We start from the raw sequence: 19,119 nt of genomic DNA on the forward strand, positions 1-19,119 counted from the left end.
AGTGTTGATGAGCACAAGGCTGGAAATCACTCTGTAATGCTGACTGAGTTAGAATAACAGACTGAAAGCTTTAAAAGGAGGGTGGTGCTTGAAATCATTGCTCTTCCTCTGTTAGCCATGGTGACCTGCAAGGAAACACTTGCAGTCACTAATGCTTTGCACAAAAAAGGGATTCACAGGCAAGGATATTGCTGTTACTAAGATTGCACCTACTGTAAATTAGCCATTTATTGGATCATCAAGAACTTCAAGGAGAGAGGTTCAATTGTTGTGAAGAAGGCTTCAGGGCATCCAAGAAAGTCCAGCAAGTGCCAGGACCGTCTCTTACAGTTGATTCAGCTGTGGGATCAGGGCACCACCAGTGCAGAGCTTGCTCAGGAATGGCAGCGTGCAGGTGTGAATGCATCTGCATGCATAGTGAGGCGAAGACTTTTGGAGGATGGCCTGGTGTCAAGAAGGGCAGCATAGAAGCCACTTCTCTCCAGGAAAAACATCAGGGACAGACTGATATTCTGCAACATGTACAGGTATTGGACTGCTGAGGACTGCAGTAAAGTCAATTTCTCTGTTGAATCCCCTTTCTGATTGTTTGGGGCATCCCGAAAAAAACCTTGTCCAGAGAAGTAAAGATGAGCGCTACTATCAGTCCTGTGTCATGACAACAGTAAAGCATCCTGAGGCCATTCGTATATGGGGTTGCTTCTCAGCCAAGGGAGTGGGCTCACTCACAATTTTGCCTAAGAACGCAGCCATGAATAAAGAATGGTACTAAAACCTCCAAGAGCAACTTCTCTCAACCATCCAAGAACAGTTTGGTGATAAACAATGCCTTTTCCTGCATGATGGAGCACCTTTTCATAAGGTAAAACTGATAACTAAATGACTTGGGGAACAAAACATCAAAATTTTGGGTCCATGGCCAGGAAACTCCCCAGACCTTTAATCTCATTGAGAACTTGTGGTCAATTCCCAAGAGGCGGGTGAACTAGACATGTGCATTTCGTTTATTTCCAAATTCGTTTTTTTCCGAATTTAGACAAATTCGAAAATTTGGAAATCCAAAAATAAGAATGAAAATCCGAAAATTCTAAAGAACAAATATCTGAAAATTCAAAAACCCGAAATAACTAATAATAACTTAACTATTACTAACTATTAAATTATAGGTATTGGAATTTCCTTTCAAATTTAGCTGTTAGTGAAAATAACGAATACGAATTTATCCGAAGTTACGAATTATCCGTAATAACAAATGCCATATCTAAACGAATGGAACGTAGCAAATTAATAATAAATAAAGATAATAAAAAAAACATTGTTATTATTTATTATTAAGTTTTGTTCCATTTGTTTAGATGCAGCAATTTTTATTTCGGATAATCGTAACTTCAGATAAATTTGTATTTGTTACGTTCACTAACAGCCACATTTGAAAGGAAATTCCAATACCTTTAATTTAATAGGTAATATTAGTTAGTTATTTAGAATTTTGGGATTTTTGTTCTAATTTTCGGATTTTCCTTTCTTATTTTTGAATTTTCATCTCTGTTTTATCTCTGGAGTATATGCCATTTTTTATGCATGCTAATACATGCTAAAATTCTGCCAGCCTTTTTTGACAATTCCTTTGCAAAAATAAAAAAACAATGTCCCTCGATGTAGATCCATCATCAATCATCGTTAATCATGACGCCACTGCTGGACCCGAAAAAAGAGAAAAAAAAACTCTCCGCGACGAAGGCTAACCACCCCCTTCCAGTCATGTCACTTCTGGGTCCCAGCTTCCGGTTCTATCTCCAGCGGCGGTGGAACGCACGCCAATCCCAGCATGAGCAGGGCTCAGCACAGCTCCTTCAGACCACATATGCGATACCATCTAGTGCCGGGACACATTTTGTTTTTAACATTTGTTGTTTTAATAAACCAAGCAATATTACGCTATTTGGGTCCACTTTGTCTTTTTCTCAACTCATGTCACCTGCTGTGGGGGAGAGGAGAACATAGTGTTGGACTGTCTGAGATACCAAACTGCAAGGTTGCAGCACAAGCAAATCCTTATTTTTGGTTAAAGAGGTCATGGCTGTTTGGTGAGCAGATATTTTACAAGAGCACTTTGGGTGTAGTTGGATGTTTGCAAGCTACCCATCTCTACACATATTGATTTACCAACCAAGGTTTCATTTTTTTGAACAATCACATATGAATATGGACTTTCTTTATCTATAATACTTAGTGTTATGCATATTTAAATTTCTGTATATCTTTACATGTTATTTAGGCATCTGTTCACAAATTGTTTTATGCAGGAACACTTCTAATTAGTTGTCACAGCGCCCCCCATCACCAATTTACATTTATTGCACAGTACGTTTCCTACAAGCTATTTAGGGAGCAGCTTAAATTACGACTTTTACTAGGTTTTGGCGCAAGGTTGTTTTTTTTTCCACTAACCACCATCTGTCTGGGCCGCCATCTGATAGTTCTTAAATAAGTAAGGGGTGGGGCCAGCCGGTGATGTCACCTGGTGGCACCACCCCCAGGTGACTTTACCAACCCAGCATGCACCGATCAATGATGTCACACGGGGGGTGCCACCGGGTGACGTCACCTATTTAAGAACTGTCAGATGGCGGAGCAGGCAGATGCCGGTCAGCTTTTGTTGCGAGCAGTGAAAAGTGAGTGGAAATACCCCGCAAGCTGTGATAGTGAGCAGCCAACACAACAATTAGACAAATTGTGAAGTAACAAATGAGACAGAAACTGTGGCGCTAATTATTGTCTATTATTGCACAAAATCCAAACCAGAATGTTAATCTGGGGATAAGCTGTGCAATAAAAATTTTAATGGAACACTCAAACTACCAAGTGTATAAATAGCTGTGAAAAACAAAAAATAGGGAATACATAAATAGGTATATAAAACCTATATGGCATAAACTCTCAAGTGTGATCTAAAAAACACATGTGTTAATGCAAAGGATAAATGTGTGTGTTCAACACATACCTAGTTGGGTATATCATTAGATATACACAACACACAACTAAATGTGTGTGTTCAACATATACCTAGTTGTGTATATCATTAGATATGAAAAAAAAATAAATGTATAAAATACTAATACCCAAAATTCCAAAACAAAAAAATTATTATGAAATATGCGTGCAGTAATGTGCATAAATTGGGGTATATAAAAGGTTAAATATTGCATATAGAAATAGTCATAGATGTGACAATAACTGTAATACCAAAATATGGATGCAATATCTTGTATGAACTGGAATACATATGAGACATTGAAATATCACATATGAAAACAGCTACAAGCGCGACTACAACTGCAAGACATATATATCACACCAAGCAAAAAGATTAAACTAAAAAATATATAGTTAGACTCTGGGGTCTGACAGTACAAATAAAACCAAAAGTGTCTCCTGTGAAAATGTAGACAGTGTACAATGACTGATATGATATACCACTAGAATGTGGGATATAAACATGAATTTGTGGATTAATAGTGGTAATAAACACATGTGAAAAAGTGCTATCTATTACAAGAATCTAGCATCATCTATGGATCAAAAAAATAATACGTAGTGTCATAGGTGTGTGCAGCTTATTGCATTAGGGTGTGCACCCCAAAGCTCCAACACATATGCGTTTGACATATTTACCAGCCTCTTCCCCGCTCTCCATCCTTAAACAATGGGAGGAAGAAGGAGCAAGGGAGCACATAGGAGACCGGCGGGGGTGGCATATATTAGTACGAATTCCCTATATTTTCCTCCTGTGGCAACTGAATGTTGACAAAAGGGAGAGGAGAAGCCTACTTTCAGCTGCTGCAGGAGGAAAATACAGATCGGTTCCACTAAATTCCATCCACACCACCTCTCCTGTCCAGGTTCTGAGGGTCGGCAAGGAAGGGTTGTAGTTTACCTGTCACCTGCCCACCATTGACAGGTTGCCAACCCCAGGATTACGGTGTGCCCAGGCACACCTGGCACACCTCTTGCGCACGCCTATGCATAGTGTAGCTATAAAGACTCCTGCAACTGTGAAGAATCAATAATAAATACCACCCCTAAAAAAGGAAAAATAATGAGTCCGCATGAACGCGTGTCAAACGCTCATATGAATAGTTTCAATGCGTTCTGCATATATGTAAAGTTATTAATCATTGTATTCAGTGTAGAAAGTAGGTCTGGTTTGTTTTTTGTGCAATAATAGACAATAATTAGCACCACACTTTCTGTCTCATTTGTTGTTAGCAGAGCTTTTTTTTTCCTTTTTTCGGGTCCGGCAGCGGCATGCTTGACGATAGTTCTACATCGAGGCTCATTGTTTTTTAACATTTTTAATAAAGGACTTTGGGGGGAACCCCCAAACCATTTTTTTACATCTTTGTATTGCCAACAGTGGTATTGTATTGCCGGCAATTTAAAGCGGAGGTTCACACAAAAATTGAACCTCCGCTTTTCGGAACCCTCCCCCTCTCCGGTGTCACATTTGGCACCTTTCAGGGGGGAGGGGGGTGCAGATACCTGTCTAAGACAGGTATTTGCACCCACTTCCGGCATAGACTCCCACAGGAGTCTATGCCTCTTCCCGTCCCCACCGCGCTGTCTGCTGGGACACACACGGGTCCCAGAGACAGCGGGGACCAGTTAGGAAGCGCAGCGCGACTCGCGCATGCGCAGTAGGGAACCGGGAAGTGAAGCCGCAGCACTTCACTTCCTGATTCCCTTACAGAGAATGGCGAGGACAGAGGGACGAGCACCCGAGGACAGAGGGACGATTCGGTCTCGGGTGCCGACATCGCTGGACCCTGGGACAGGTGAGTGTCCTTATTTTAAAAGTCAGCAGCTGCAGTATTTGTAGCTGCTGACTTTTAATTTTTTTTTTTTTTTCGTGTGACTCCCTCTTTAAATGTCATTTTTTTTTTCTTTATAAAGGTCAGTTATGCTGCAGCAGGTTCTATACACGGTACAGATGCGCCACTTTACAGGCAGACTAAGGAGACCCCACAGGCATTATATTTAAAAGCATTTTTCATTTTTATTGTTTCACTTTACATAGTTACATAGTTACATAGTTAGTAAGGTTGAATAAAGACACCAGTCCATCCAGTTCAACCTGAGAGAGTGTGGGTGCATGTCTACAATTATCACTACTTTATTTAAGGTACCCATATAGAGCTGTCAATTTACACAGCACCCCACACGTACATCGCACACTCACATTGGTCCCTACCCTCAAGGAGCCCACAATCCAAGGTCCCCAACTCACATTCATATACTAGGGCCGATTTTTCGGACAGAAGCCAATTAACCTACCAGCATGTCTTTGGAGTGTGGGAGGAAACTGGAGTACCCGGGGGAACCCCACGCAGGCACAGGGTGAACATACAAACTCCAGGCAGGTAGTGTTGTGTTTGGGATTTGAACCAGCGACCCTTTTTACTGCTAGGTGAGAGTGCTACCCACTACACCACTGTGCTGCCCTTTAAGCATCATTAAAATCAATGCTCGTAAAAACGATCTTTAAAAAAAAAAAAAATTGCATTTACATGTCCCCCAGGGTAGTACATGGGCCCCCTCCCCCCTTTTATGGCCAATAACTTGCATATAAGCCTTCAAATTGGGGACTCTTTATTCTTTAAGTTTGGGTCCCATAGACTTCAATGGGGTACGCGGTTCGGGTCAAAACTTTTGCAATGTTCAAGATTTCTGGCACAAACCAGGGGGTGTGCAGCCCATCTCTGCTGATTACATATCTAACACAATGACAACTGTAGTTCTAAATAGAGGCTAAAGATACAAGGGTTTATTTTTTGCTTTAAAGAAATCCCAAAACCTTTGCATTGAATCATCCGCTTGTACCCTTAAAGTGGATATAAACCCACTCTCATCATTTCCAAATTACTTCCATAGTGCTGATTTAGAATGATATACATGCCTCCTGCATGTATCCTTACCTGTCAAATATCTCCCCTTTAGCTGTTTGGAGCCCTGCAATACTCTGGGTTACATAGTTAGTAAGGTTGAATAAAGACACCAGTCCATCGAGTTCAACCTGAGCGAGTGTGGGTGCGTGTCTACAATTATCCCTATTTTTATTTAAGGTGCCCATATAGCGCTGTGTCAATTTTTACTCAGCGCTCCACACATATATCGCACACTCACATTGGTACCTACCCTCAAGGAGCCCACAATCCAAGGTCCCTAACATTCATATACTAGGGCCAATTTTTGGACAGAAGCCAATTAACCTACCAGCATGTCTTTGGAGTTTGGGGGTTCTGTGGGCAGGTCTATTGTCCAGGGCTCTGTGGGTGGAGTGGTGATGTCAGTAGACTCCCCGCCCACCTCTACACTCCCCTTGGCCAGGCATCGATATTTCTTGCACTGAACTTCTGCTGGTCTCGTGGATTATGCCCCATGATCACTAACATCCAGTCAAAACCCTGGAAAGTCACCACATGACTTCAGCATGCCCAATCATGCTGAGGTGTGGAGCAGCCAATCCTGGGAGAGCTGTAGAAGAAAGGAGGGGGGATGTGAAGTTCACAGAATGTTTCTCATGGGATGAGCTGTTCTCCCCAATCTGCAGGCCGTGTCCTCCATGGAGACTCACCTTTTCCTTTCCCCTCCCTAATTCCCCTTTTTCTTCTTCTCTGGGGAACTTCCTCAGATGTACGCCTCCCTATTTCCAATTTAGAAAATTTGAGCAACATCACAACATTTGAATCACAATTATGTGTGTATGTGTGTGTGTGTGTGTGTGTGTGTGTGTGTGTGTGTGTGTGTATATATATATATATATATATATATATATATATCATTTACATTTTGCAAAAACATATTTGGGGGCCACTCCCTAAAATGCGTTTAAATTCAAGATGTGCTGCTATAAGACCAACAAACAGTACAAAACAGATTACAGCGCACACATTCAAGAATGACATTAATCCTGCAAGGCTAGTTAAAAACACCTGAACATATTCAACAAAAATATGGGGGTTTGGTCACACTATATGGTCATATAGTGCTAAGCTCACTTACTGCATCAAAGTACCCCGATTAGTGGGTCCTACCCTAGTAATAGAATGAAAGATCCTGCGTCTCAACCATGGGAGCCAAACTCCTCTATGTGGGAGAACTGGAGGGATTCCTCCTATGCACTGGTGGCCACTAATATGAGGTAATGAGGAGGGGGAGGGGTGCTCCAGCCCAAAAAAACTGGTCAGGGTCTACTACAATATACAAAAACATATTTGGGGGCACACCCTAAAATGCATTTAAATTCAAGACGGTGCTGCTATAAGACCAACAAACAGTACAAAACAGATTACAGCGCACACATTCAAGAATGACATTTATCCTGCAAGGCTAGTTAAAAACACCTGAACATAGTCAAAAAAAATACGGGGGCTTGGTCACACTATATGGTCATATAGTGCTAAGCCCACTTACTGCGTCAAAGTACCCCGATTAGTGGGTCCTACCCTAGTAATAGAATGAAAGATCCTGCGTCTCAACTATGGGTGCCAAACTCCTCTATGTGGGAGAACTGAAGGGATTCCTCCTATGCACTGGTGGGCACTAATATGAGGTAATGAGGAGGGGGAGGGGTGCTCCAGCCCAAAAAACCTGGTCAGGGTCTACTACAATATACAAAAACATATTTGGGGGCACACCCTAATTTACATTTTGTTCAGTTTATACAATGATGAATGCAGAAGGAAGAATGAGACCTAGGAGGTGAGGAAATTTTGGGAGTCCTTGAAAGACAGAAGAAGCAGATGTGTTATTCACATTCTGCTAGCATCTATCCATAAATAAATATTACGTTTGGATGGACTGACCTGTTAAAGGAGTTGTAAAGTCAGAAGGTTTTTCATCTTAATGCATTATCTTAATGCATTCTTAATGCATTCAGCCGTCCCCACACCCCTACTACTTACCTGAACCCCCTCTTTGTCTAGTGATGTCCATGAGTGTCTTGGCCGACTGAGACTCTCCCTCCTGATTGGCTGAGACACAGCAACGGTGCCATTGGCTACCGCTGCTGTGAAAGTCAGTCAGCCAATCATGGGTGAGAGGGGGCGGGACCATGTCTGAATGGACACACGGAGCTCTGACTCGACTCGGGTGCCCCCATAGCAAACTGCTTGCTGTGGGGGCACTCGACAGGAGGGAGGGGCTAGGAGCACTGACGAGGGACCCGAGAAGAGGAGGATCTGGGCTGCTCTGTGCAAATCCACTACACAGGGCAGGTAAGTATAACATGTCTGTTATTTTTATTGAAAAAAAAAATGAGAGACTTTACAATCACTTAAATCTAAGACCTGGTTCACACCTATGCAGGTTGCAGTTTGTATATTCCAGGTGCATTTTGCGTTTTTCAATACACATTTTTGAACCATTGAAGTCTATGGAACCAAAAACCAGTAAAAAAAATCCCTGGCCCTTTCCATAAAATGCATAGATGTGAACATGATCCATAGGAAACCATGTTAAATGGACTGTAATGTGTTTCTGCCAAACTAAAAACGCACTAAAAAATGCATACATGAGAAATAAGTTAAAAAAGCCCCTTCCTGTCCATTGTTCTAATAAGCAAAAGCTTTTTTCACTTTGCATTTCATTCTACTCCATTATCATTTTTCTTTCATTATTTTGTTATTATACAGGATAGAGGTGTGTACTTTTACAAAAAATTATGTAAATATATTTTTGCTTTTAGAGAAATTAATTGTTGTTCTATTTTTAATGACAGTGCAAGTAGAAAAGAAACCTGACCAGTTTGTAGAAATCAGCACACCTTTTCTGAACTTTCGATTAAATCCACTTACTGTGCCCACCGAAAGGTAGGTATAAAAAATACAAGCATTATATAAGTAAAAAAAAGAAGTTCAGAAAAAAAAATATTTATGTATAAAACCAATTGGTGACAAATAGCAACAGTTTACATACAGCACACTACTTCTTGTATACAAATAACTGTTCTCCAACAGACTAGGTGAGTGCAGGCACACTTCTCTTTTGGTTTTAGTTATTTATGTTGGTACAGCTATAAATGTAGATTGAGTTGTATTACAGATAGCAGCTAGTTCATAAATATGTATGGCTTTGTTATTTATAGATACTGCTTTTTCAAAAAGAGATTGTATCACTGTAACATGTTGTGACAGACCTAACCAGGACAGGGGCTTTTGGAGAGGACTAGGGGCAAGCCTTATACCCACTGACTATGGGCCCTGGCATTTGGGGAAATACTGCTCTTTGGGAGGTGTGTGCCTGGGGGATCCTGATTTGGGTTTGTGTCTCCCCAGAACACACAGACTCTGGGAGTCTAGTCCTTGGATCCATGTTTAGAGCCTAGATGCCATATTACCAACATTTACTGCTCCACACTGTGGAACTCATAGCAGATGTTAATGTGATCAGCTTAACCACTTAAGCCCCGGACCATTTGGCTGCCCAAAGACCAGAGCACTTTTTGTGATTCGGCGCTTTAACTGACAATTGCGCAGTCGTGCGACGTGGCTCTCAAACAAAATTGACGTCCTTTTTCCCCACAAATAGAGCTTTCTTTTGGTGGTATTTGATCACCTCTGCAGTTTTTATTTTTTGAGCTATAAACAAAAAAAAAAAGACAAATTTGAAAAAAAAGCATTATTTTTTACTTTTTGCTATAAAAATTTCCCCAAAAAATATATAAGAAAACATTTTTTTTCCTCAGGTTAGGCCGATACGTATTCTTCTACATATTTTTGGTAAAAAAAAAAAAAAATCGCAATAAGCGTTTATTGATTGGTTTGCGCAAAAGTTATAACGTTTACAAAATAGGGGATAGTTTTATGGCATTTTTATTAATAATTTTGTTTTATTAGTAATTGCGGTGATTTGCGATTTTTATCGTGACTGCGACATTATGGCGGACAGATCGGATACTTTTGGCGTGATTTTGGGACCATTCACATTTATACAGAGATCAGTGCAATTAAAAATGCATTGATTACTGTGTAAATGTGACAGGAAGTGAAGGGGTTAACCACTAGGTGACGCTGTAGAAGTTAAGTGTATCCTAGGGAGTGATTCTAACTGTGGGGGGGGGGCTATGTGTGACACGACACTGATCACCGCTCACCGCTCCTGATTACAGGGAGCTGTGATCAGTGTCCTGTCACTAGGCAGAATGGGGAAATGCTTGTTTACATTAGCATTTCCCTGTTCTTCCTCTCCGTGAGACAATCACGGGTATCCCCGCAGACATCGAGTCCGGGGGACCCACGATCACGCACGCCCGCAAACTGCTTCTTAAAGGGCAACGTACAGGTATGTTAATCTGCCTGTACATGCCCTTCTGCCGACGTATATCGAGTCGGTCGGCAAGTGGTTAAAGCAACCTGTCTGGTGTTTCCTGCTATAATGTGTTTATTGTAAGTAGATCTCTCCCATTGTTAACTACCTCACTTATTGTCTACTAGCAAACTATTGTGGGATGTGATGTGTAATGTACTTTGTTATGACCTTGGGGCCTGGAAGTCTGACCTGGAGTGGGATATCTGATTAATCACAACATTGTCTAGGTGGCTTGTTGATTAATCAACTTAATGTTTATAGTATATGTTGGTTGTTGTTTATCTATATTAATTATATTCCTGTGTACAGTTTGTATTGTTGGGGTAATATGATCAGGAGGGGACTGTCCTCCTGTGGGGTAAAAAAAAGCATGTGTCCGAGTTTCAATAAACAGTCATTCCTTTGGATTTTACCTCACAGCTTGTCTGTGTACAATGATTGGGTTAAAAAGGGCTGGTATTAGTTCTGGAGTGGTTTGGAGGGCAGGAGGCACTGTTATTGGTGGAAGCACCTAATCTGGGTGCCAAGCAGTTCCGTCACACATGTTGTAGTTGAATTCTGGGTATGGCTATTTTTGCATAGCTACATTGGTCCAGCTTGAACCAGTGTAAGTATTTGTGTGCCATACGTGGCTGATCCCGATGGAAGCTGGAAATCACTGTAGTAGGCACCACTACTATGATAATCACTGCTAGCTTCTGGGTCCAGAGCAGCTGCCCTCCTACATAATGTACTCAAGAGGTCACTCACTCAGCATGGGCACCATTCAGAGAACACTTTGCATTTTCTTAATGCATGCAAAGCATGCTCTGATTGGATGAGCTGGAGAGGGGGGTCAGTGAGCAAACTCCTGTGTTCATTAAGCAACAGGACAGCCACTTGGCACGGGACCCAGAAGCCCGGAGCAATCACTGTTTTAGTGGTGCCTACTACAGTGATTTACCACTTCCACATGGATTGGCCAGGTATGACACATGCATAGTTACATTGGTCCAAGCTGGACCAATGTAACTCTGAAAATATAACCATACCTGGAATGTAGCTTTAAGGAATACATTAAAAATAATAACTAAATATATAGCTAATTTGGGATGTTTGTTTTATTGCTTAGAAATATTGTTGGCACTTCCAGGAGAAGCTCCCTTTTGATGTCCAGTCTAGTGTCTGTGAGTGAGGCTGAAGAGAATGTCCAGGAAAACAGTACCGATATGAAAGAAAATTTACAACCAAGTTTTGGAGAAGATCCTCAGGTAACAGGAAAATAGTATGTGAATATTTATGGAGTAGGATGTGCATCAGACCAAAATCAATACCCAAATCCTAGAGAGAAACACATACACACACACACACAAAAAATTTGCTGCCCCTCGCAATTAAATCTTTATTTCTGCACGCTAATGCCCCCCTCTTCATCCCCATTTAGTCCCAAGTACTGTCCAAGTGGACTCTTATCGTGTTTGTTCCTCAGTATTATATCACAGATATTTCCACCTCCTGAGATCCAGTGGTTGATCATGGTGATCAACCTGCTTAAACTGTTTTGCCACATACCAATTCAGGGGCTGTGTGTCCATGCCACTGCTGCATGCCAATTGACATGCATGGGACTGCCTGCATAGGGATGCATAGAATACCCGTGAATCCCTATGTGGACAGCATGACCCTCACTTACGTGTACACGACCTTAGTAGGATTCACAGAAAAAAAGACTGCAGTTGTTGACCTGGCACCAATACTTTTTTGCAAAAGGGGAGAAAGAAGATCTTTTGGATCTTTAGAATGGATACAATAATTCCTAGAGGTTTTAACTACGAATGGGACATTACCCACTATTATGAATGAGTGTCTCATCAACAGTGCCTGAACTATTAACACATTGATATACCGACTTGCCTCAGCTATCTATGCATAAATAGTTGTGACCGCATACTCCTAATTTACATATTCAACACATCGTTATGTATAAGATCTATATATGATTTATTCCTGCACAACACTAAGTGTCTTTTGGAACTATTAGGGAATCCTTTTCTCCTCTCTTTCTACATGAAACTGTAGACAATAACAAAAAATATTTTCTTTTTCATACATCATGGGACACAGAGTTAGGCTAATATTCATTACCTACTGGGTTATACTTCATCTCCAAGTGAATGGACACTGGTAGCCCAAAAGTCTTTAGACAGGAAGTGATCCCCTATATAACTCCTCCCATACAGGAAGTACTTGAGTTTTTTTACCAGTGTCTGCAAGGTGGATGGCACGGTTGTTTGAGCTCTCTGAGCTCCAGTTTTCTTGTTCCACAAACGGTTCTTAAATGAATCAAGGAATTGACCAATCGGATCCATTTGACACAGGCCATTAGGGAATCCCTGTGAGAGACGTCTGGCACATAGATGCACTCAAGCGTATAGAGTTTCCATAAGAACGGCTAACAGGCGCACGCATGTGCGCGAGAGTCCGCAATCGCAGATGCGCATGCGCATGGGCATAATCCCTCTTTGCGCCAGGCGGCCTATTTAAAGGGAGTCCAGCCTCCTATCATTCGCTGACTGATCTTCAGCTGTGTCCTGTATCCTGATCTGATCCTGTGTGCTCTTCTAGTTGCTGACCTGGCTTGTTCTTTGACCTTGGCTGTGTATCCAGTTCCTGTTCTGCTGCTCACCTCTAACCCGGCTTCGTTCCTAACTCTGGCTCTGTCTATGATTTTGTACCCTGCTGTCCGCATGCTGACGACCCTGGCTATTCTTGAGACTCTGCTTCTGCCTATGATCCTGGCTTCAGTTAACCCTCGGGTGCCTGCCTGGCTGTCTCCTGCTCCAGCTCTGCACATCGCTGCATATTCCAGTCTCCAGAACCCTGACAAGCTGCCATCCTGGAATCATCAACATCAGGCACTCATGTCCCTCCTGTCCTTCGGCTTCCTCTGTCTCATCCTCAGTGGGGCCAGGACAGGAGATATAAGAGAGGCCAACATCATCAACTCAGTCTCCTATCAGGTACATGACACAGGCTCTATATGCTTAGATAAATGGAACCCGAGCCTCGCAAAGAAGACTCAAGATCCTGCAAGGTTTTGCCTGTAATGCGGCCTCTGGGCGCTAGACCCTGCAAAGTGGAATCCTGGGCACCACAGCGCTAAGGCATTCCTGCAGGGTGCTGTACAGGTCCAAGCAAGTGAACCCTAAACATGAAAAGGGGTACCCAGTTCTTGAAGGTCCTCAAGTGACAGGAACCCGCATGATGGGTGAAGATTGGGCTCTTAGTTTACTAAGCTGCCCTGCGCCTGGACGGGTAAGTACAACCCCTTTATATACTTATTGTGGGGTGTCCCAGTGATTGTAACAATCAGTCAAGCTAGCTAAAGGCTGGACACCTGTGTGACCATACGAAGGAGTTTTGGGCTATCTGTGGGTGTTTGCAAAGTGTACCTTTTTTTGCTTGTGTCTGGCTGTTTTTACCTGCATGATGGAGCACAACGGTGTGACATTTTGCCTTGGTTCGCCATGGCGCACGTGCATTCGCGAGAGCGCCGCTGTGCTCAGCAGTTTGGCGGTCATGTCGCACATGGCTTCACCGTGGCACATGCGCCGTAGCCTTTATCTTGGTGCATGAAGATTTGCGTCATGCGCGAATACAGCCATTCCCTGGGACTGTGCACACATGCACAGAACATTCCGGCGCACAGCCAGCTTATTTAAGCTGTATATGCCAAGCATGCAATGCTTCCAGAAGGCAGCTGTGGGACACAGAGCAGACTCTTAACCAGGCATTTGCAGAGGTTAATTTCTCCTTAACCGGGTCTCGTGAGTCACCAGGTGTTGCTTGGCAGGTTAAAGGTGCTTAGCAGGATTGTTGCATAGGGGCTTGGTGAGCCCTATTAAAGGGTCCCCCTTCTGAGGTGTGTTAATACTACACCCGGGTACTCTCTTTTTTGTGGCTAGTAAATGTCTTCAAAAAAGGAACGGGACTAACACTACAGGGATACAGGGAAGGGCACACCTGCTGCTTCACCCTTTATCACCAAGGATGAACTGTCCTCGGCCCTAGCTGGGTTATAGCACAGCATTGCTGGCATGATTGCCTCTATCCCGCAAAGTGGCAAGAAGTGTGACAGATCCCCCTCCCCGGAGCCCCCTAGTTTCGAGAAGGAATGGGTTGAGGATAGGGAAGAGCTAAAAGTTCAGAATTCTGTGGAGGGCCTGGCGGATGAGTCTGCTTCTGAGCAATCTGGACAAGAAGATATCCAGTTGATGTCTGCCTCTCAGTCGCAGAGGCTTTTGACCCTGACTCTTACTGGGATGTTTTTTTCTGCAGAGGTTACGGAGCCCCCCTGGTCCTCTTTGGGGTCCTTGGAGCCTCTTCAGGCCGCACAGGCTTTCCCCTTACACACTCACTCACACACTGTTGGAACACGTGGTGTATGCTGATTGGGAACATCCTGACAGGATTTTTGTTCCTCCTAAGAGGTTTTCCCTTTTATATCCCATGGATGAAAAGTTTGTTAAGAAGTGGAGCATGCCAGCTGTAGATGCAGCAGTCTCTTCCTTAAACAAGAACTTAACTTGTCTGGTAGATAACACACAGGGCTTGAAAGACCCTGTTGACAAGAAATTGGAGTAATTATTAAAAGCTTCCTTTTCTTTGGCCAGTTCAGCTATTCAGCCAGCTGTTGCAGCAATTGGTATCTGCCAGTCCATAAAGGATCAGGTCAGATGGCCTGACAGGCCTAACCGGGAGGATGAACTGGCTGAAAATAAGACAGCTATCCCTCGAGTGCTGTATTTTGCTGTTGACGCCTTAAAGGATTCAATACAGCAGGTTTCTCGTTTGGCTCTCTTGTCTGTACATACGCGCAGACTTTTGTGGCTTAAGAACTGGTCAGCCGAGCTTCCTTGTAAAAATTTATTGGCAGATTTCCCCTTTCATGGAGAACGTTTATTTGGTGATCATTTGGACAAGTGTATCCAAAAGATTTCCGGATGGAAGAGTTCTCTATTTCCTGTGAAGGAAAGGGACTGCTTCCTCAAGTGTCTCAGTGCAAAGGCAGTTCCGCCACCAACAGGGCGCTAGAGCCAGGGGCAAGCCACAAGGCCAGGGCCAGAAAAAGCCATGGGTCCAAAACTCTTCTAAACCCAGCACCAAGCCCTCCTTCTTTTGAGGGGATGCCCCCACTCTATCGGGTGGGGGGAAGGCTGCTTCACTTTGTGGACATTTGGAGAATAGTTCAGGATGGGTGGGTCACCTCAACTATATCCCGTGGTTACAAGCTGGAGTTGCGGGGGGTTCTAAGATCCAGCATTCCCTCGAATCCTCCAAAAAAAGACTTATTGCTTCAGGCACTAAATCATTTAGTGCATCAAGGAGTGATTGCAGAGGTCCCTGTATCTGAAAGGGTGTGGTTTTACTTGAACCTGTTTACGGTTCAAAAACCAAATAGGGGCACAAGGCCCATTTTGGACCTAAGATCCCTGAACCAGTATCTACTGATCCAGTCCTTTTGGATGGAGTCTGTCGACTCAGTAGTAGCCTCACTCCAGATGGGAGTCTTTTTAGCCTCCATTGATATAAAAGATGCGTATTTACACGTACCTATCTTTCAGTCTCATCAGAAGTTCCTGCGATTTGCAGTAGAGGAACGTAATTTTCAGTTAATGGCTCTACCCTTCGGGTTTGCTACAGCTCCCCGGGTGTTCACAAAGGTCCTAGCACCAGTACTGGGTCTTTTAAGGGCCCAAGGGATCTTGGTGCTCGGGTATCTGGATGACCTCCTGCTCAGGGATCACTCACTACAGGCTCTAGAACAGAACATAACATGCACAGTGCGGTATTTGGAAAGCTTAGGCTGGATCATAAATACCAAAAAGTCAACCTTGAGACCAGCTCAGAGTCTAAAGTATTTAGGTCTGATCCTAGATACAGTCCAAGCAAAGTTATTTTTGCCACCCGTAAGGATCTGTGCCCTGAAGGATCAAGTGTGTCAGATAAGGGGCACCAGACAACCCTCCATTCGGCTCTGTATGTGTCTTCTAGGGAGGATGGTGTCCTCCTTCAAGGCAACGCCCTATGCCCAGTTCCATTCCAGGCCTTTACAACAAGACATCTTGTTGGCTTGGAACAGAAGAGGACAAGCCCTGGATTATCCAATGTTCTTATCTCCTCGGGCACGCTTAAGCCTAAAATGGCGGTTGTAGGATCAGAACCTACGAAAGGGAAAATCCTTCCTCCCAGTAACTTGGAGAGTACTAACTACAGATGCCAGTCTCTCAGGCTGGGGAGCGACCCTAAAGGGGCTCACAGCTCAGGGGAAATGGTCAAGGACAGAACAGATCCTGCCCATCAATGTCCTGGAGTTACAGGCAGTATGTCTGGCCCTACGGTCCTGGACAGTGGAGCTTCAAGACTGTCCTATTAGGGTTCAGTCCAACAATGCCACTGCAGTGGTCTATATAAACCGCCATTGGGGGTACCAGGAGTCATTCAGCTCTGAAGGGGGGTGAACCACAAACTAGCTTGGGCAGAGGGACATGTGCCAATTCTATCGGCAGTCCATATCCCGGGTGTAGAGAACTGGAAGGCAGATTATATCAGCTACCAGCAGATCTACCCGGGGAAATGGTCCCTACACCCAGGGGTGTTCCAGGAAATTTGCCAGCATTGGGGATGACCAGAGGCCCACCTACTGGCATCAGGTTCAACAACAAGCTACAGCAGTTTGTGTCTCCGGAACAAGAGATCCTCTGGCAATTGGACCAGATGCTCTGGTAGTTCCATGGAGCCAGTCGCAAAGTATGGAGCTCCTATCCAGCAGGAAAGTCCAGTGATACAAGGGGAAAACTTCCAGAAGCCAGTATGATGATAGTATACAGCACTGCTTTAACCACCTCCAGTCCAGACCAATTCTGACATTCCTCTCCACTTAGTCCAGTTCCACTTGGTCTAAGTTCCAGCAAACTCAAAGATGAGCTTCTCTGCTCTTGGCCTGGACTGGAGGTGGTTAAAGCAGTGCTGTATACTATCATCATACCGGCTTCTGGAGATACATGAGTTTTTGACCTTCTGTGGCAGGGAGGTCCATCCATTCTGGTAAGCGTATCTGGGCTTATGTGGTGTAGGATACTGTCACTTTACATCAGAAGGACTTTTCCCCCTTTTTCCACATGAGGGATCCTGCCATTCCTTCTGTCTGGTGATTGGAGTTTCCACTTTGATTGGACTATTTTCTGTTTCTTTGTTTAGTTTTTTTGCGCTGCACTTACCTTTTTGTTTTTATAGGTAATGAATATTAGCCTAACTCTGTGTCCCATGATATATTCAAAGAAAAGGATTTTACAGGTAAGTATGATGAAAAAATCTTATTGTTTTACAAACATAGTTTTAACTATGAACATGAATCAAAAACAATTATTTTTACAGCATATAGTGTATTTTAATAAAATGTGTTCGTTTTTTTGCTTATTGGCCCAATCGGGAGTATAAATGCTTGTATATTTTTTTTCTTGCACTCACAATAGTTTACATTGCACAGAGAGTAGCACTCTAGGCAAATTGCACTGAAAGATCCTTTCTTCCACATTAACACAATTCAATTACACACACCTGCTACCTTTTTGCACCTAACGAGTGACTACCGATGATGCTTAAATACTCTCCATACGCAGGAGTTCCCTATCCCCATGACTAAGCTCTTGGGGGTGGAGTGAAATGTGTTGGGGGCGTGGTCTAGTTGGAGTCCAGGCTAAGGTTGCCACTCCATTCATTGCAGTAGGACACCATAGATGTGTGACTTCCAGGGGTTACCCTTCCTTTCTTGAACCTTTGCAGGAGCCAGGACGGGCTCCATCCCCTGTCAACACTCTAGCAGCAGCTGCAAATGCACTGACTATATACCCCTCCCTATCGAGCCTGAGCGGCCCACACACTTTCCTAGGTCGCCAATACATTTTGTCTTTGTCCTAGAACAGGTAGACAGTCACAAGAAAGTCATAACTTCGGATTTTCATAGGTGTTTCTACATAGCTAGTGGCTCAGAAAGTAATAATTCTGGGGGATCAACAAGACAGCCAGGCAGTAAGAATTTTCAATAACGGAGCAGCAGCCTCATATTTTCAAAAATGGCAACTTTCATATTTCTCTCACCATAAGAATTCTTAAAAGATGGGTTAACTTTTCACATTAAATGGTTCTCAAGTGTAAGGAAACCCTGTTTTGCAGCCTTCTGTATTTAAAGAATATGTTACCCCAACATTTCATATTCCTGATATGTTTCTGTTGTACGATGTACTTGTGTTAAAAAGTATTGTGTTCTCTTTTGATTCTTTTGTGTTAAATACCTGGTGATCCTGCCAGTCCCCCTGCTCTCATATTTCAAAGTAACCAAGCTGGGTACAGAAGCACATCCTACCCAGTGTGGTTAGTTTTCTGGCTGTTCTGTGAAGACAGTCTTCCAATGATCATACTTGTGCTGACATGTCCCCCTGCACAGCCATTCACTGGGAAGAACAGCTGAAAAGAAATTGTGTGATTACCTGTAAAAAAAAATAAAAAAATAAAAAAAATATATATATATAATATATACATACAAATAAACATGCACACACGTTTTATCTTTCATTTTTCTATTTTAAACTGAATGGATGGGTTGTTTTGTAAGGTGAGGGTTCACATAAACTTTAATGTTAAGGAGCAGAGTACAGCTTAAACAGATAGACCTGCTCCCCTTATATACTGTATAGCCAGACACACACTAAT

The 19,119-nt window shown here is 43.1% G+C and overlaps 1 protein-coding gene across 4 annotated transcripts in view; it reads left to right on the forward strand.

Annotated features, from left to right (window-relative positions):
• ADGB (androglobin) overlaps positions 1–19,119 on the forward strand; it is a 505,879-nt gene that overhangs the window by 231,121 nt on the left and 255,639 nt on the right. For 2 of the 4 annotated variants that reach the window (XM_073627819.1, XM_073627820.1), the window contains exons 12-14: positions 8,780–8,870; positions 11,480–11,618; positions 17,644–17,703. In XM_073627819.1, the coding sequence (XP_073483920.1) occupies positions 8,780–8,870; positions 11,480–11,618; positions 17,644–17,703 (290 nt within the window). The remainder of the gene's footprint in view (positions 1–8,779; positions 8,871–11,479; positions 11,619–17,643; positions 17,704–19,119) is intronic. The other 2 variants (XM_073627821.1, XM_073627822.1) reach the window with 1 other exon arrangement.

This window comes from Aquarana catesbeiana, linkage group LG04 (assembly GCF_042186555.1).
Source record: "Aquarana catesbeiana isolate 2022-GZ linkage group LG04, ASM4218655v1, whole genome shotgun sequence".
Taxonomy (NCBI): Eukaryota; Metazoa; Chordata; class Amphibia; order Anura; family Ranidae; genus Aquarana; species Aquarana catesbeiana.